This window comes from Aquarana catesbeiana, linkage group LG13, assembly GCF_042186555.1.
Source record: "Aquarana catesbeiana isolate 2022-GZ linkage group LG13, ASM4218655v1, whole genome shotgun sequence".
In the NCBI taxonomy this organism is placed as follows: domain Eukaryota; kingdom Metazoa; phylum Chordata; class Amphibia; order Anura; family Ranidae; genus Aquarana; species Aquarana catesbeiana.
The window spans coordinates 66,768,806-66,789,113 of NC_133336.1; the positions used below are offsets into that span (position 1 = coordinate 66,768,806).

At 46.9% G+C, this 20,308-nt stretch overlaps 1 protein-coding gene across 1 annotated transcript in view; it reads left to right on the forward strand.

Annotated features, from left to right (window-relative positions):
• The window catches only part of CCDC175 (coiled-coil domain containing 175), a 95,980-nt gene that overhangs the window by 35,249 nt on the left and 40,423 nt on the right, over nucleotides 1-20,308 (forward strand). Inside the window, exons 3-5 of the mRNA XM_073609357.1 lie at nucleotides 7,291-7,402; nucleotides 19,132-19,267; nucleotides 19,674-19,902. Coding sequence (XP_073465458.1) covers nucleotides 7,291-7,402; nucleotides 19,132-19,267; nucleotides 19,674-19,902 — 477 coding nt within the window. The remainder of the gene's footprint in view (nucleotides 1-7,290; nucleotides 7,403-19,131; nucleotides 19,268-19,673; nucleotides 19,903-20,308) is intronic.

Sequence of the window (20,308 nt, forward strand, 5' to 3'; positions counted from 1 at the left end):
ATAGCTCTTGATCCACTGTTAGACGCTTCCAGGTCTTCCACACATCTGTCCTATTCTTATCTTAAACGAGTGAAAAAAGCCCTCTAATCCGTACGTCTGGTGGATGTCTGGTGGGTCCAGCATCCAAGTGAGCAGGACTATACTTTCTATTCAGTACCACATGACAGCTACTCTCAAATTGACTATGTAATGGTATCCAAGTCTTTCTTACCAGAGGTAGTGAGCTCTTCAATTGGCATACACACTGTATGCTGTTACTCTGTACCACCTTGCCGTGGTGCCCTGTGTACTTCATGATCCTGTTCTACGAATAAAAGGCATATGAAATCTCTTCCAGTGTGCAGCTATCCAGACTTTCTCGTTCACTTCTACCTATACAAGCATTAGCCAGCACCTGGGGCTCTCCTCTCCCTGGAGGTTTAGGACGCATGCATTTTGGCTTGGATTTACCTGAGCGGTGGAGTTTGTGTGGCATACAGACTGTGTCTGACCATGCCCCGTCTTTTATAGACCTTCATTTGGGCACGCCTGGAACTAGATCCTGGATGTGGAAACTTAATGAATCCTTGGTACAGGAAGGTCCATTACGAAATGACCTCTCTTTGGCTATGGCCAGAATCTTTATTGACAATGATACAGAGGACATTTCTCCATTGGCACTATGGAAAACACATAAATGTGTCAAGCGAGGTTTGCTGTTTCAAAAGGCGACGGAACTATGGAAAAATAGGCAAGCTGTTTTTAAACACAGTTAAACTTGGTTGCAAACTTAGAATCCAAGCATAAAAAATCCCTCTCTCATTCTGTAGCAGCAGATCTTATGCTGCGTACAGACGATTGGAATCTCCGACAACAAATATTCGATGTGAGCTTGTCGGAAATTCCGACCGTGTGTATGTTCTATCAGACATTTGCTGTCGGAATTTCCGACAACAACTGTTTGAGAGCTGGTTCTCAAATTTTCTGACAAAAAAACTTGTTGTCGGAAATTCAGAGCGTTTGTACACAATTCTGACGCACAAAAGTCCACGCATGTTCGGAATCAAGCAGAAGAGCCGCACTGGCTATTGAACTTCATTTTTCTCGGCTCGTCGTACGTGTTGTACGTCACCGCATTCTTGGCGATCAGAAATTCCGACAACATTTGTGCGACCGTGTGTATGCAAGACAAGTTTGAGCCAACATCCGTCGGAAAAAAATCCACAGTTTGGTTGTCGGAATGTCCGATCGTCTGTACGTGGCATTAGAGTTCAGCGAGAAAAACTGGCTTCCCTGCTCATGCATGACACTAATACACGGATACGAAGGGTCAGAAATATATACTATGAGCATGGGAACAAATCAGGTAAACTGCTGGCCCACTCGCTAAGGGAAACTTCCCGTAGAAATGATGTCCCACATATTGATTCCGACAGAGGGGAACACTGCTTTATATCCCGGGATGTGGCCTTGGTTTTTTTAGAGTATTACTCATCTCTTTATAATTTATCGACAAATCTATCTACTGATCAGCTGGTACAAAGCAACAGTTAATTCGGGAATATCTCTCCTCTTCGGGTTTACCATAGATATCTGACGATGCGTCCGAATCAATGAATGCTCTTATTTCAACTGAGGAATATTTGAGGGCGATTAAGTTGCTTAAGCCTCACAAAGCTCTGGGCCCAGATAGATATACAATAGCCTACTATAAGGCATTTGCTCCAATCCTAGATCCCAGATTTACAAAAGCATTTAATTCCCTTCTAGAAGATCGGCCCATACAGACCGATATGCTGAGGGCACATATTAGAAGGTAAGGACCATGCCCAGTGCATGAATTATTGTCCTATTTCACTATTAAACGCGGACCTAAATATCTTTACACGGATATTAGCATCTAGACTACAACCTCACCTTCAGAATGTCATCCACCCTGATCAAGCCAGGTTTATGCCTACTAAGGTGGCGAAGGATAATACTACCAGAGCCCTGGATATTATCTATCTGGCTCATCTCCGTAAAATACCCTTATATTTTCTCTCTGATGCAGAAAAGGCTTTGATAGGGTGGATTGGACATTTCTGAAAGAGACCCTAACTAATATTGGAGTGGGAGAGGCTTTTATTAAATGGATAGAGGCTATATACTCGGTTCCATCTGCAACTGTTAGATTCAATGAGGTGACCTCTCCATACTTTAATTTGACCAACGGCGCCAGACAAGGATGTCCCTTATCCCCATTGATCTTTATATTAACTCTAGAATCATTTTTGCGATGTGTATGAGGAAGCGCTGATATCCAGGGCTTTCCAATTGGTAAGTCAGGTCATAAAACGGCGGCCTTTGCGGACGACATACTGTTTTTTATTACATCTCCGGAAACTACGTTGCCAAATTAATTAAGCGAGTTCAATCGGTATAATACACTGTCGAATGTTAAAATCAATATTCAAAAATCAGAATTGCTTAATATTACGTTGGCCCCTGTGTGTGTGCAAGCTCTCCAGTCATCATTCTCTTTTCATGGGCATACTCCCACCTGACATACTTAGGGGTCAAATTGACCTCTTCAGTGGATAAAATATTTTTAGCTAATTTTCCATCAATACTACGGGATCTTTCCTGTGGTTTGGATAGATGGAACAAGGGCTCTTACACATGGATATTCTTAAAATGAGTATCTTGCCAAGGTTAATGTATCTTTTTCAGACGCTACCAATAGTCGTGCAGGAGTCTTTCTTGAAGTCAATGCATACTGGCTTTATCAGATTTGTCTGGGCAAAAAAGCACCCACGCCTGTCTCACCTATATTTGGCTAAAACCCATAGAGGCATGGCCTTCCCGGACCCGATTCTATATCACCAGGCAGTACACCTTGCTAGGGCACTAGCATAGTGTAGAGACAGGAGACATAAAGCTTGGGTAACGATTGAACAATCTTGTACCGAGATCCCACTTCAGTGTGTGCCATGGTTACGGCCAAGATCACTTGGAACCTTATGACATCACCCCCTTATAGAGGCAACTCTTAGAGTAGTGCAACAAAGTCATCTTTTTTCCAAGACAGAAGGGGAGATTACTCGGCTTTACCCAGTATTGGGGAACCCAGCATTTCCCCCAGGCCACACTGACAGCCGTTTTAAACAAATTTTCGGGCAAGGTAAATTTCGTCTAGGTGATTACCTTAAAGACTCTAGTTTGAAGACTAGGGCTGAAATACAATTGATGTTTAATCCACCATTGGACCCATGGCGGATGCAGCAACTTACCCATTTTCTTAGCTCTCTCCTACGCGAGGGTGGTCAAACCGCTCTAATACACCGTTGGAAAATCTATGCCTGGTAGAGGCACCCTCTGCCCATGGGGTATCTGAGGCATATAAAGTGCTAACACATCCTCCTAAGGGTTTTGTCCCCGGATTCCTTCAGAAATGGGAAAGAGATTTGGACATCATATTCCCCGAAGAGCAGTGAGGTTATATTATATACTTTGCCCACTATTCCTCAGTGGCTAGTAAGTATCAAGAGCTGAGTTATAAGATCCTCACACGTTGGTACAAAGTTCCATCCCTGCAGCAGAAAATCTATCTTGAAATGATGAATACCTGTTGGCGTTGTGGAGAGGCAGAGGGTACCATGCTGCATATTTTTTGGTCCTGCCGAAAATTGAAGGAGTTTTGGTCTAAAGTGCGAGACATCATAAGGCAGCTCACTGATCATGATCTGGGATCTGACCCGGCCAGATATCTTCTTCATCTCTCAGATTTTTCAAAGCGTAAATATAATAATTCAATGATCGTCCATCTTCTGAATGCGACTAATGCCGCGTACACACGGTCGGACTTTCCGGCATACTTGGTCCGGCGGACCAGAGTGTGCCGGACAATCCGCCCGTGTGTAGGCACCGGCGGACTTTTCCGGCGGACTTTTTCCCAAAAGCCCGCCGGACCTAGATTTGAAGAAAGTTCTAAATCTTTCCGCCGGACTCAGTTTCGGGCGGAAAGTCCGCTCGTGTGTGTGCTGGTCCGACGGAAAGCCCGCTCGTGTGTAGGCTGGTCCGACGGACCAGATACAACACGAGGGCAGGGTATTGCATCTCACGCTCGCTGCAATAGGAAAAACACATTTTCCTATTGCGGCGAGCGCGGGGCATACCAGGCCCTTAGGTCTGGTATGGATTATAAAGGGAAGCCCCTACGCCGAAAAAAACGGCGTGGGGTCCCCCCTAAAATCCATACCAGACCCCGATCCGAGCACGCAGCCTGGCCGGTCAGGAAAGGGGGTGGGGACGAGCGAGCGCCCCCCCCCCCCCTGAACCGTACCAGGCCGCATGCCCTCAACATGGGGGTGGGTGCTTTGGGGGAGGGGGGCGCCCTGCGCCCCCCCCCCAAAGCACCTTGTCCCCATGTTGATGAGGACAAGGGCCTCTTCCCGACAACCCTGGCCGTTGGTTGTCGGGGTCTGCGGGCGGGGGCTTATCGGAATCTGGGAGCCCCCTTTAATAAGGGGGCCCCCAGATCCCGGCCCCCCACCCTATGTAAATGAGTATGGGGTAGATGGTACCCCTACCCATTTACCTAGGAAAAAAGTGTAAGTAATAAAACACACTACACAGGTTTTTAAAATATTTTATTAAACAGCTCCGGGGGGGGATCTTCCTCCGGCTTCGGGGGTCTTCTTCCGGCTTCGGGGGTCCCTCCGCTTCATCTTCTCCCGGCGTCCGGTTGGTTCTTCTCCCGGTGTTCCAGTTCTTCGGCCGGCTCCTCTGCTGTCTTCAGGTAGCTCTCTTGCCAGCAGAGGTCCGGACTTCTGGGCTTCTGGGCTTCTTCTCTTCTCTTCTCCAGATGTTGACACGACGCTCTCTCCGGCTGGACTGCTCTCCGAGGGCTGCGTTGTGACTTATATAGGCGGAGACCCCGCCCCCTTTTGATGTCACAGTCCCTGGGCATGCTGGGACTGTGACGTTTTAGGGGGCGTGGTCACTGGGTGATGTTGACCACGTCCCCTAAAACGTCACAGTCCCAGCATGCCCAGGGACTGTGACATCAAAAGGGGGCGGGGTCTCCACCTATATAAGTCACAACGCAGCCCTCGGAGAGCAGTCCAGCAGGAGAGAGCGTCGTGTCAACATCTGGGGAAGAGAAGCCCAGAAGCCCAGAAGCCCAGAAGCCCAGAAGTCCGGACCTCTGCTGGCAAGAGAGCTACTTGAAGACAGCAGAGGAGCCGGCCGAAGAACAGGAACACCGGGAGAAGAGAGCGGAGAAGAACCAACCGGACGCCGGGAGAAGATGAAGCGGAGGGACCCCCGAAGCCGGAAGAAGACCCCCGAAGCCGGAGGAAGATCCCCCCCCCGGAGCTGTTTAATAAAATATTTTAAAAACCTGTGTAGTGTGTTTTATTACTTACACTTTTTTCCTAGGTAAATGGGTAGGGGTACCATGTACCCCATACTCATTTACATAGGGTGGGGGGCCGGGATCTGGGGGCCCCCTTATTAAAGGGGGCTCCCAGATTCCGATAAGCCCCCGCCCGCAGACCCCGACAACCAACGGCCAGGGTTGTCGGGAAGAGGCCCTTGTCCTCATCAACATGGGGACAAGGTGCTTTGGGGGGGGGGGCGCAGGGCGCCCCCCTCCCCCAAAGCACCCACCCCCATGTTGAGGGCATGCGGCCTGGTACGGTTCAGGAGGGGGGGGGGCGCTCGCTCGTCCCCACCCCCTTTCCTGACCGGCCAGGCTGCGTGCTCGGATCGGGGTCTGGTATGGATTTTAGGGGGACCCCACGCCGTTTTTTCGGCGTAGCGGGGTTCCCCTTTATAATCCATACCAGACCTAAGGGCCTGGTATGCCCCGCGACGGGGCTAGTAAGGTGTCAATCTCGCCGATAAAAGCGGCAAGATTGACATCCTTTTCTAGTCCCGTCGCACCTGAGTCACGTTCAAAATGAACGGACTTGTCCGTGTGTGGGCAAGTCCGTTCATTCTGAAAGTCCGCCGGAACTCCGGCGAAAGTCCGTCGGAAAGACGGGCGGACTTAGCCCGCCGGAAAGTCCCGGCGTGTGTGGGCAAGTCCGTCCGTTTTAAAGTCCGGCGCACCTGGCGGACAAAGTCCGTCGGAAAGTGTGCCGGACCAAGTAGGATAGAAAGTCCGCTCGTGTGTACGCGGCATTAGGCATGCGTTCCGGCCCTATGGAAGCAGGAATCGCCTCCTTCGAGATTTTGCTGTGGCTTACTAAAATAGCTGACATACATGCCAAGGAAAAAGGTATCACAACTTTCCAAGATAAAGAGGAGAAATTTAACAAAAAATGGACACAGTAGTCCCTTTTTGTCTGTTCTAGGGAATATGGCCTTGCGCTAGTGGAAGGGAAATAGAGGGTCTCTAAACTATCTCTTTTTTTTTTTTTCTTCCTCTCTTTTCTCTTAGATAGGTGTGTGCTGTATTGTTGTTTTTAAGATTATTGTACAGTCAGGGCGGCAGAAGCCCAAGAGTCTGCTACCACTAGAACCATAATATAAGGAATATGACTTTTTGGATTTTGTGTGCCTACCAAATAACACAACTTAATTGTGTTAAAGCTATATTTCCTGGTACGCACACAATTGTATCATGTTTGTTAGTTTGTATGGAAAGTTGTTTAAAATAAAATAAAATATAGAATTAAAAAAAAAAAAAAGAATGGCCTGAGAGGCCATTTCCAGCCAAAAGTTTTTTTTTCACATTTTGGACAGATTGGAGAAGGATCACTACCTATATTAGGTTTTTATTTGTGGTATGTGTTAAGCAGTTAGAAGGCTTAAATAGGGAGGTATAGCGTGGGGCAGCAAAATCACACATGCTATTGAGCAGTAAATTGCAGGTTGTGCAGTGTTTTGGTTCCAGGTCATGTCATTTGAGTCATGTGGCTTCAGGATACATGATCTAAAACTAGAATGCAACAAGACCTGCCACTTACAGCTCAGATATATGTTTCTGCTGAGTTTACTCTCCCAACTCTGCCTACCTGTCGATCCTGCCAGAAGTCCAGAGCGCTATACTTCCTGTGCACTCTGCCTCTACTGCACTGTTATCAGTCAGCAGTATTAATAACCCTGCCTAGTTCTTTCTTAGGACTACAAAACATCACCTCCCCCATATTATGCAGAGGAGGAGGTGTTCTGTAGTCCCAGCATACATTTTGTTTTAGGAGGGCAAAGCTGCTCTTCCATAGTTCTCCTTTTTGGGTTATAGATATTATTTGATGCCCGTTTCAAATCCTATGACAAATGTTTTTCGTTGCATTTCATATTTAATTTTCCCCAAAACTTTAGGAGGACAGTAGAAGGGCAACACGTGAGCTTCTGGAAGCGGAGACAATTGAAAACAGCAAACTTCGGTACAAAGTCACGCATCTTCCCAGAATTATATCAAAGGAGATAGAAGGTAATGTGTTATCAATAATAGTCATGTTGTGTGCTTTTGGATAGAGTTAGGAAAAGTTAGAAAACCTTTTAGGTTTTTATTGGTGACCCCAAGACCATTTAAAATAATTTCCCGTCCCTGTGACATCAGGACAAAAAACACTGAAATATGGAAATCTGATGGCAGAAAAAGACCAAGTGTTAAATTGAATCTGTCTGTTTTCTTTTTTTTTCCCCCACACATCAACTATTAGTAAAATAATACTTTTCAAGGTTAGTTTTGAACTTTTCTCCTCCTAGTTTAAGGTTATGTCCCCATGTTCTTGATCATATTAAAAATACTACACTACTGAACCCTCAAAGTATTTAAAGTTTCAACTATGACCCCCTTTCCATTATTTCCCTAAGACTGTACATATTAAGAGCTCATTCAGATGGGCAATCAGCCGCCTTCCGATCTGAGCCACTGTCTGCTGCGTGTGAATCCACCTTGGACCTGCAGGCCGGGAGCCCATAGATGTGGATTCAAGCGCAACTACTGCACAGACGCAATTGCGGATCAACGTTTGACATGCGGGCAAGAGCGGTTGCACAAACCTGAACACACAGTGTGTGCCTTCAAATTCATGCACCATGACATGTGACTGTCTGTGCAGCTGCTGCGTCTACATCCACTTCTATACGCTGCCTCCATGCAGCTCCGAGGTGGATTCCCAGACAGCAGAAAACGACTGAGATTGGAGGATGGGTCTGCTTACCCAAAAACTTTCATTTAAACCTCCATGAAAATGAAAAGTTCACCCTTGCAATGGGCGCCACTCCCCACCCACCACATTGCAAGGGTGCTCCTAATGCATTGGGGTTTGTGTACAAGCAGCTTTACTTACCTAACACCCTGCTCCCACCAGTTCCAGCACTCTCCTCCTCTGCCTGAAGCTCCAGTCTGTGGACAGAGTCTTGGCGTCATCAAGTACAATACAGGGACATTAACCCTTTATTGCACGTTTAGGAAGCTAAAGTGCAACTAGAGGCAGTCACTGCTTATAGAGCAGCTGCAGGAGTCCAGTCGCAGCATTGGAAGTATTTTCCTCCTAATCCTCTGCCTCTAAACCAGGGGTAGGCAAACTTACAGAGCTGAAGATCTACCTGAGCAACATTGGAGAAGTCAAAGATCACAGGGCACAGTGCCGCCTACTCACACCTGATTTAAACATCTAATTGCCGTACTACCGTGTCACAATCGTGGTCATTGCACGGCAATCGTGGGTTTAAATCAGGTGGGTAGGAGGCAACATATAGCTGCCTCACCACCTGTCAACACACACTCGGATCGCTTTTCAGAGGAGCAGCAGTGGTGCTACACTTGTGAATGAGCCCTTCAGCATTCGGCAGCAGCACCCTTATGGCTTGTTTACACGTAAAGTTGGGGGGTGGTAAAACAGCAGGATATAATAGAAGTCTATGGCTAAGTGCAGCAAACCCGCAGGAAAGCTGCAGGCACACTGCATCCGCGGTGTGGGTAAACCACAGTGTATCAGTGTGAAAACAGCCCTATACTATTATGCCGAGTGTATTGCTTCACACTGTCCTAAAGATCTTTGTTCCTGCTGCTGGCACCACTCTGAAGACCTCTAGCCGGGATAAGAGGTGGAGTGCAGTTGGTATCACTCTGCATGGGACAGAAGCCAGCACTACAGAGGAGTCATCGGCTTATGCAGCTCTTGTTCCCTACTACAGCTTCAACTTTACAAGTAGTCCCTCTGCATTGCACTCTGATGCTCTGGGATTGCGGGTCAGCAAGCCCAGACCGAGACTGTGATTGACAGCAGCAGGAGCCAATGACCCCTGCTGGTGTGTGAGACAATGAGGGGAGAGAGAGAGACCTGGGAGAGCCGCTGCTCTCATGCACATCACTGGATCGAGGTGGGGCCCAGGTAAGTATGAGCCCGGGTTCACACCTATGCGAATCAGATGCGGCTTACACCGCATCTAATTCGCAGGACATTTTAAAATACATTCATATGAATGCATCTGGTTCACATATGTGCGTTGCATTCGCACTGCGCATTGCACAAAAAACGTGTGCGTTTTTTGGGCATTGCGGTGCGAACTACAAGCCTATTATCTTCTATGGGAACACATCTGATTCGCAGATGCATTGCGTTCTGAACAAGGATTTTCTCTTTCTCCTCACTTCACCTCCCCCTCCCTCCCCCTCTCCCTGCTCTCTAATCCTGAGCAAAAACGCAATGAATCCGTTGAACAGGAGATTGTTATCTCCCCAGTGAAACCTGAGCTTCAATTCGCACCGCACATGTGTGAAACCAGGCTAAGTATGGTTACCACCTCATCCCTTTAAACCCGAACACATATTAATTACACAGGTTCTGTGGCTGATTGCGGTGGTAATTAAACTCACTTGGTGCCTTATCTGCATTTCATTAGCCTCAGAACCTGTGTAATTCAAAGGTGTTCGGGTTTAAAGGGATGAGGTGGCAACTCTAAGGCTAAGGGGGGCTGGGGGAGGAGCTGCACCCAGAAGGTTTTTACCTTAATCCATAGAATGCATTAAGGTAAAAAAAAAGAAAAAAGTGAGCCTTTAGAACCACTTTAAGAAAATACAAGCCCCACCTTCCTCCTGCTGGTGATCTCTCTAATGATAACTATAGATCTTTATAGAGGAATCCGGGACTCATGCTGGTAATCCCTCTAGTGATTACTAAAGATCTACTGTATATAGAAAAATCAGAAGTGCCTATCTCCTGCTGGCGACTAGGGATGAGCTTCGTGTTCGAGTCGAACCCATGTTCGACTCGAACATCGGCTGTTCGATCGTTCGCCGAATTGCGAACGTTATGGGCCGTTCGCGCTAAATTCGTGTGGCGCGTCACGGCCCATAATTCACTGCGGCATCGCAGTGCATTGCTGGCTGATGATTGGCCAAGCATGCACTATGACCCGCATGCTTGGCCAATCACAGCGCTGTCAGTAGAGAGAGCTGTAATTGGCCAAAGCCAGGGTGGCTTTGGCCAATTACGGCTCAGGGCATTTAGTACACACCCCACACTATATAAGGCCGCCTGCACGGCGGCCCTGTGTAGTGTGTGTTCCGGTGTGCTGAGAGATAGAGAGAGAGAGAGACAGTGTCATTTGATTTGAGTTAGATAGATTAGGCAGAACAGTCAGTCAGTTAGCTGCACTTACAGTGTATTGTGTATATATATGCATCCCAGGTGTTGCATATATATATATACACTGTATTCAGTTTAGCTAGATCCGTTCCTGTTATCTTCTATCTAGACTATTTACATTTAATGCAGTGCGTCCTGCTCACAGTGTTCAGCTAGATCCGTTCCTGTTAAATTCCTACTGACCGGCAGGCTTGTCTGGTTACAGTATATAAAGCTACCTGAAGAAAATTACAGGTGTTCTATTTGATCCTATTAGTACCACGGTCAGGCAGCTAGACTATTTACATTTAGTACAGTGCGTCCTGCTCACAGTGTTCAGCTAGATCCGTTCCTGTTATCTTCCTACTGACAGGCAGGCTTGTCTGGTTACAGTATATAAAGCTACCTGAAGAAAATTACAGGTGTTCTATTTGATCCTATTAGTACCACGGTCAGGCAGCTAGACTATTTACATTTAGTACAGTGCGTCCTGCTCACAGTGTACAGCTAGATCCGTTCCTGTTATCTTCCTACTGACAGGCAGGCTTGTCTGGTTACAGTATATAAAGCTACCTGAAGAAAATTACAGGTGTTCTATTTGATCCTATTAGTACCACGGTCAGGCAGCTAGACTATTTACATTTAGTACAGTGCGTCCTGCTCACAGTGTTCAGCTAGATCCGTTCCTGTTATCTTCCTACTGACAGGCAGGCTTGTCTGGTTACAGTATATAAAGCTACTTGAAGAAAATTACAGGTGTTCTATCCCAGCTTAGTGCAGCTACAGGCCATTAGTATGTCTGGAAGGCCAAGAAGGAGAGGCAGACAGTCACAAGCCAATAAGAGAGGGCAAGCAGGCTCTGTGTCTAGTGCTGGTCGTGGAGACGGTGCATCCTCATCAGCACGTGGCCATGGGACACGCTTGGCCTTTTTTTCGGCAGCTGGCCATGTTGAGCCGCAACATGCGGAAGACTTGGTCGAGTGGATGACCAAGCCGTCCTCATCCTCCTCATCCTCTCTCACCCATGCCCAGGGTGCTTTGTCTGGCAAAGCAGCGGCCTCTTCCCTCAGCTCAATGTCATCAGTGACTCCTTCCCTAGCTCCACCATGTCCTCATGAGGATTCCCTCGAACTGTTTGACCACAGTGTTGGGTACATGCTCCAGGAGGATGCCCAGCGTTTGGAAGGCTCTGATGACGATACTGAGCTCGATGAAGGCAGTAACATGAGCGCGGACAGAGGGGGTGCCCAAGAAGGACAGCAATCTGGCAGTCATGCTCCCCCTGCTGCAGCATACTGCCAGGTTTGCTCCAGTGATGAGGAGGGAGGGGATGATGAGGTCACTGACTCAACGTGGGTGCCTGATAGGAGAGAGGAGGAGGAGGCGGCAGCACATCACCAACGAGGCAGGATGCCCTCCAGGGGCCAGCCTAAGGGCAACACATTGACTGCATCACACCCCAAAGCTCCACATGTGCAGGGCGCTGCAGTCTCTGCGCGTTATTCAAAAAGTTCTTTGGTGTGGGCCTTTTTTGAGACGAGTGCATCAGATCGCACCGCTGCTATTTGCAACATATGTCTCAAGCGTATCTCGCGTGGCCAAAATATCTCCCGCTTGGGTACCACATGCTTGACCAGACATATGTTGACCTGCCATGCAGTTCGTTGGCAAGCGTATCTAAAAGACCCACACCAAAGAACAAAGAGGATCTCTCCTTGCTCCTCATCAGCTGAGATTTCCAACCCCACTAGACCTTCAGTCCTCTCTGAGACCTGCAGTGAGAGGAATGAAGGTGTAGAATTAGGTGTGTCACAGCCAAGTACTTGTGGGCAATCTGCTTTTGGTACACCGACGTCAGATTGTACCAGGCAAATTTCCCTGCCCCAGCTGCTGCACCGCCGAAAGAAGTTTGCTCCCAGCCATCCACATGCCCAGCGGTTGAATGCTAGCTTGGCAAAATTGCTAGCACTTCAACTGCTGCCTTTTCAGTTGGTAGACTCTGCCCCCTTCCGTGAGTTTGTGGAATGTGCGGTTCCTCAGTGGCAGGTACCCAAACGCCACTTTTTCTCACGGAAGGCGATTCCGGCTCTCTACCGGCATGTGGAAGGCAATGTCCATGCCTCGCTGGACAGGGCGGTCAGCGGTAAGGTGCATATTACCGCTGACTCATGGTCCAGCAGGCATGGACAGGGACGTTACCTAAGTTTCACGGCGCATTGGGTGACTCTGCTGGCAGCTGGGAAGGATGCAGGACAAGGTGCAGTAGTGTTGGAGGTTGTTCTGCCACCACGCCTCCAAAATGCTGATTGTGACACACCTCTCTCCTCCACCCCCTCCTCTTCTTCTTCCTCCATGGCCTCTTCCTCGGAACCAGCGGTGCTCCGTAGGCGTTCAAGGGGCTACGCAAGTACGCAGGCCAAAAGATGCCATGCGGTGCTTGAGCTGGTGTGCTTGGGGGACAGGAGCCACACTGGGGCAGAGGTTCTGTCAGCTCTGCAGGGGCAGGTTCAGAGGTGGTTGACGCCACGCCAACTTAAGGCAGGAATGGTGGTTTGCGACAATGGCACCAACCTCCTCTCTGCCCTCCGACAGGGACAAATGACCCATGTGCCCTGTTTGGCTCACGTCCTTAACTTGGTGGTGCAGCGGTTCTTGGGCAGGTACCCGGGCTTACAGGATGTCCTGAGGCAGGCCAGGAAAGTCTGTGTGCATTTCCGCCGGTCATATAATGCCAGTGCTCGGCTGACGGACCTCCAAAAGGAGTTTAACCTGCCCAAGAACCGCCTAATCTGTGACATGCCCACCAGGTGGAACTCAACGTTGGCCATGCTGCAGCGGCTGCACACGCAGCAGAGGGCCATCAATGAGTACCTGTGCGACTATGGCACCAGGACAGGGTCAGGGGAGCTTGGTTTTTTTTCCCCACGCCAGTGGGCCATGATCAGGGATGCATGCACTGTCCTGTCACCATTCGAGGAGGCCACGAGGATGGTGAGCAGTGACAGTGCATGCATCAGTGACACTGTCCCCCTTGTCCACCTGTTGGAGCACACGCTGCGTGGAATAATGGACAGGGCACTTGAGGCAGAACAGAGGCAGGAAGAGGAGGACTTCCTTAGCTCTCAAGGCCCCCTTTATCCAGACAGTGTTCCTGCGTGCCCGCCGATCACACAGGAAGAGGACGAGGAGGAAGAGGAGGAGGAGGAAGATTGTGTCAGTATGGAGGTGGAGCCTGGCACTCAGCATCAGCAGCAGTCTTTAAGGGATCAGTCCCAAGAAACACATGGACTTGTACGTGGCTGGGAGGAGGTGGCTGCGGACCATGTCGTTCTTAGTGACCCAGAGGACTCCGGACCGAATGCCTCAGCAAACCTACGCTGCATGGCCTCCCTGATCCTGCAAAGCCTGCGTAAGGATCCTCGTATTCGTGGTATCAAGGAGAAGGACCAATACTGGCTGGCAACCCTCCTTGATCCACGTTACAAGGGTAAGGTTGCGGACCTTATCTTGCCATCGCAGAGGGAGCAGAGGATGAAACATCTTCGGGAGGCCTTGCAGAAAGGTCTGTGCAACGCGTTCCCAGAGACTGGGAGGTTACAAACTCCTGTTTCTGGACAACGTGTTGCTGAGGCTTCGGTCAGTCAAAGAAGGAGCGGTGGAGAAGGTGGCCGTCTGACCGATGCGTTCAGACAATTTTTTGGTCCGCAGCCCCAAGGTATGATCGGTTCCAGCAACCATCGCCAGCGTCTGTTTTACATGGTGCAGGAATACCTAGGGGCAAGATCAGACTTGGACACCTTTCCCACCGAAAATCCTCTGGGTTACTGGGTCTTGAGGATGGATCACTGGCCAGAGCTTGCACAGTATGCAATTGAGCTACTGGCCTGTCCTGCATCCAGCGTTCTTTCGGAACGCACATTCAGTGCTGCTGGAGGCGTGGTAACCGATCACAGGGTGCGTCTGTCCACCGACTCGGTCGATCGGCTGACCTTCATAAAAATGAATGAGTCTTGGATCACCACCAGCTACCAAGCACCTGATGCTGATGTAACCGAATAATTTTTTTTGAAATCTCAGATCCCTTCAAAGACTGCCTATGCTGATGCTGAGTGACTATCCCTGAGTAATTATCCTCTTCCTCCTCAATCATCACGCTGATAGCTTGTAAGAACATTTTTGGTTCTGGGCGCCACCACCAGTGCCTAAGGCACAATTTTTCAGCCCCTGTTTAACAGGGGCGTGTAATTACAATTTTTGATGTAATACTTTGCAGCAGGGCTCGTTCCTGCATTCCAACTAGAGTGTCTGTGAGGGGTTGCAGTGTTGTGGCACCAGCACCAGTGCCTAAGGCCCAATTTTTCTGCCCCTGTCTAACAGGGGCGTGTAATTACAATTTTTGATGCAATACTTTGCAGCAGGGCTCGTTCCTGCGTTCCAACTAGAGTGTCTGTGAGGGGTTGCAGTGTTGTGGCACCAGCACCAGTGCCTAAGGCCCAATTTTTCTGCCCCTGTCTAACAGGGGCGTGTAATTACAATTTTTGAAGCAATAATTTGCAGCAGGGCTCGTTCCTGCGTTCCAACTAGAGTGTCTGTGAGGGGTTGCAGTGTTGTGGCACCAGCACCAGTGCCTAAGGCCTAATTTTTCAGCTCCTGTTCAACAGGGGCATGTAATTACAATTCTTGATCTAATATTTCACAGCAGGGCCCTGTGAGGGCTTACAGTGTTGTGGCCACAGCAACACCTAAGGCCCAAATTTCTGCTGAGTATATAGGGCAGGACCCTACTTTCAAACATCTAACTTACAAACGACTCCTACTTGCAAACGGAAGGAGACAACAGGAAGTGAGATGAAATCTACCCCTAGGAAGGGAAATTCTCTCCTGTAAGAGTTAATATGGGAAAACAATTTCTCCTTTCCACTGATGCTTTCCAATCCTTGTTCCACAAAAAAACCCAAATTTTCAAAAAACATTTTTCATTGGGACAAAAAAGTGAGGTGAAATCTTCTGAAGAGGAGGAAAGACAGCAAAACAAATGTCACAGGGGTGATAACCCTTCCCTATGTTTTCCAAAAAGCTTAGAAAAGATTTTTTGGCTGGAGCTAAACACGTTAAAAATGTTCAAAATTACAAACAGATTCTACTTAACAACAAACCTACAGTCCCTGTCTTGTTTGCACCGCCTGTATACTGCTGTTCAGAGTATATAGGGCCTGGTGGCCCCACACCTTTCCTTATTTTAATTTGGGTGCGGGGTTCCCCTTAATATCCATACAAGACCCAAAGGGCCTGGTAATGGACTGGGGGGTACCCATGCCGTTTGTCTCACTGATTTTCATCCATATTGCCATGACCCGACATGACATTAAACCCGCAAGCAGTTTTAAATGAGATTTTTTCCTTTAAAAATGACATTTGGTGCAGGGACTGTTCTAAACATGGGAAACACGCGTCACTTTACAGGCATACTATAGACACCCCCCAGGTACGATATTTAAAGGAATATTTCACTTTTTTTTTTTTACTTTAAGCATCATTAAAATCACTGCTCCCGAAAAAACGGCCGTTTTTAAAAGTTTTTTTTGCATTGATACATGTCCCCTGGGGTAGGACCCGGGTCCCCAAACCCTTTTTAGGACAATACCATGCAAATTAGCCTTTAAAATGAGCACTTTTGATTTCGAACGTTCGAGTCCCATAGACGTCAATGGGGTTCTAACGTTCGTGCGAACTTTCGGTCCGTTCGCGGGTTCTGGTGCGAACCGAACCGGGGGGTGTTCGGCTCATCCCTACTGGCGACCCCTCTAGTTATAATTAAAGATCTATATAGGGAATCAGGACCTCCTTCCTCCTGCTGGTGATCCCTCTAATGATAACTAAAGATCTATATAGAGGAATCTGGGCCTCCTGCTGTTAATCCCTCTAGTGATTACTAAAGATCTGTATGGAAGAATCAGGAGATCCTTTCTTCTGCTGGTGATCCCTCTAGTTATAGTTAAAGATATATACAGTATAGAGGAATCAGGACCTTCTTCCTTCTACTGGTGATCCCTCTAGTGATAACTAAAGATCTATATACAGTGAAACCTTGGATTGCGTGCATAATTAGTTCCAGAAACATGCTTGTAATCCAAAGCACTTGTATATCAAAGCAAATTTCCCCATAAGAAATAATGGAAACTCAAATGATTCATTCCACAACCATTTATTCATAGGTCCTTCAGTTTATAGTCCATATAAAAAGATTATAGCAATGTGACCAGGTTGTGTAACCATAAAATGTCCATCTACAAATGGAAGCCTCCACAAGGGGATTAGAAGCAAAATCCATCAGGAGCTACAGAGTATAAAAGAGAAGAGAGGCGCCTCTAAATGTAGCAATATGGTTACCATTAATGAAGGTACAGCATTTAGCAACTCACATGGTGGATGATTAAAAGAGGCACATCTAAGTATGCAGGCATCCGGGGTAAAGCTGTCCACATAGACCATCCTCTGCACCACCGGCTCTCACCGCTGTCAGTCTGCAATCATGACCGGAAAGACTACCCTGCAGTAGAGCGATCTGAATGCGAGGCTTGAACCGCTTGTGGAGCACAGAGTGGAAGGGATGACGTCGATGGCGGTGAGGAGGATGGTGTGATGTGAGTAGCTAAATGTTGTACCTTCATTAAAAGTAACAATATTGCTACACTTAGAGGCGCCTCTCTTCTCTTTTATACTCTGTTGTGACATGACGCTCCTTGTATATGAAGTCAAAATTTGTTTAAAAATGTTGCTTGTCTTGCAAAATGCTCTCAAACCAAGTTACTCTCAAACCAAGGTTTTACTGTAGGGGAATCAGGACCTTCTTCCCTCTTTTGGTGATCCCTCTAGTGATAACTAAAGATCTATATAGGGAAATCAGGGCATCCAAACTGTGGCTCGGGGGGCAGATGCAGCCCCTTTGCTTGCCTTTATCTGGCCCTTGAACCTCAGAATTATATACTTTTTGAAAAAATCAGGGTGAGTAGTACAACTAGGACCTCAAGAATAATAAAAACCTGACCGATTTTTTAAAAATCCTTATCTAAATGTTTTTCTGTGTCTATTTTAGAGATTTTCTCATGAGATTTTCTCATTATTTCCTGTCACTGTAGCATTCTGTTCCCATGACATGAAATGAGGACTTGGATGGCAAAGAAACTTGATAAAATTTCTAACCTTATCTAACTCTAATGCCGCGTATTCACGATCGCACATTCCGACAACAAAATCCATGTTTTTTTTCCGACGGATGTTGGCTCAAACTTGTCTTGCATACACACGGTCACACAAATGTCAGAAATTCCGAACGTCAAGAACGCGGTGATGTACAACGAGCCGAGAAAATTGAAGTTCAATAGCCAGCGCGGCTCTTCTGCTTGATTCCAAGCATGCGTGAAATTTTGTGCGTCAGAATTCTGTATACACGATCGGAATTTCCGACAATGGATTTTGTTGTCGGAAAATTTGAGATCCAGATCTCAAATTTTGTTTGTCGGAAATTCCGACAGAAAATGTCCGATGGAGCCTACACACGATCGGAATTTCCGACAACAAGCTCCCATCGAACATTTGTTGTCGGAAATTCCGACCGTGTGTACGCGGTATAAGGCTTCATATACACAGGATGTTTTAAAACCTCTCCTGACCGATTTAACTTGACAGAAAATAATCGACTTTTCAAAACGTCCATTGTGCTACATTTACATGCCGAGTTTGCGTTTAGAAGTGTTTTTTACATTAAAAATAGTCAAAAATGTTTCTCCATTAAAAATGTCTGTAAACGAAATGCAGCTAAACGTAAGGTACCGCGTTTACACGCTGTTACAGGCATTTGGCGTTTCAAATGCCTCTGAAAATCCTTCCTGAACTCATTATTTTTTTTTTGCTTTCCAAAAAATGCTTCTAGAAACAACTATAAACGACCCTGTGTACATGTACTGATAAGATAACAGAGGAGAGTTCAGGGGCAGCGAGAAAAACGCCCAACTGCTCCTGAACATCCGTTTACCAGCAGCAGTGTACATGAAGCCTAAAGCCGTGTACACACACCCGGACTTTTCAACCGGACTGGTCCGACGAAATGAATCCATCGGACAATCCGACCATGTGTGGGCTTCATCGGACCTTCAGTGGACTTTTTCTGTCGAAAATCAGACGGACTTTAGATTTGGAACATGTTTCAAATCTTTCCGACGGACTCGAGTCCGGTCGAAAAATCAGTTCGTCTGTATGCTAGTCCGACGGACAAAAAAGGACGCAAGGGCAGCTATTGGCTACAGGCTATCAACTTCCCTATTCTAGTCCCTTCGTACGTCATCACGTTCAAACCAACGGACATTCGAACGGACTTTAGTCCGTTCGTGTGTGGGCAAGTCCGGTCTTTCGAAAGTCCGTCGTAACTCTGTCGAAAGGCCGTCGGACCTTTGATGCTGAAAAGTCCGCTCGTGTGTACGCGGCATTACTCTATCAAAAAAAAAAAAAAAATACATTTTGGGGTTGGCTTTAAATCCATAGACCCAGTACTGTATGTTGAATTATTTGTCATTATACTTAGATGCGGTCACAAGTGCTCGGGAGTGTGTCTCCTCGGAGATGCAGCTTTTACAGAATGAACTGAAAAGAATAACCTTGGAACTGGAAAACACTGAGAAGAAACAACTGGATTTTGAGGAACTGAATTCTTCTCTTGGGTACTATAGCCTTCTATTTTCTTCTGCATTCAGGAATGGCAAGATAAAAAATAAAACTAGTGTACAATCTATTCTGACACATGTGTGTATTTTAAAACATAGTCTTTATAGAGCAAGAAAGAATCCCAGGGCTGATTTATAGGCAAGACTGGGCAGTGACTATACCTTTAAGTTCTTTTGGGAACCATACGGTGGCTTCTATGCTCCAGTATAATAAAGATAAGCTTTAAAGCTTACCAGTAGATACAAGTGAAAAAGCGGAGTTTACTACCACTTTAACAGTTTTAAAATGCATCTACCTACAATTAATACAGTTTTTTTTATAACAACCATGACTCGTTGATCATGCCATGTTGTCTTATTAGGCTGGGAGCACTGTATGGTACCATAATTGTGTCTGTTCTAGAATTCAAGGAAGAACACTGTGGAATGAACATCAAAAAGCAGTTGATCTGCTCAACCAGCAGATGGCAGACAAGGCCCATCAAAGCATCCGAGTGAACCAGACTCACAGCAAGCGAAAGGAGGCTGAAGAAGCTGTCATTGAGTACCAGCACAAGACTGAAGATCTAGCTGAGGATATGGTCACTGAAAAAAAACTATTTACTGCAGAAAAAGAAAACCTAGAAGCTCAGGTGTGCATTGTCAAACTAAAATCGCTCAATCTGCAGTTTGATCATTGTGATGGTACTTGTTTTATGTATAGCATATTATTTTATAAATACATTACATCTGATTTTATTACAATCCATTATGGATATGCTTAATACCTAACTCCAGGCACAATGAATTTACCTGGGTTAGTACCTAGGAATTTGTTTAACCCCAGTTTATGAGGGCCAATATCAGGCTAATTTCCCCCCTTTATTCAAAGCACTGTTAGACCTGTTGCTGTCTTGGAGCCATCTACTGCTGTCATGGTTTGGCAGAATTAATGCAGTTAGGATGACGTACCTAACTAAACTGTTGTATGCTTTCTGGGTCCTACCGGTGCCTGTGGGGTTCTTCCCGGCCTACAGATAACAAACACATTTTGTTCAT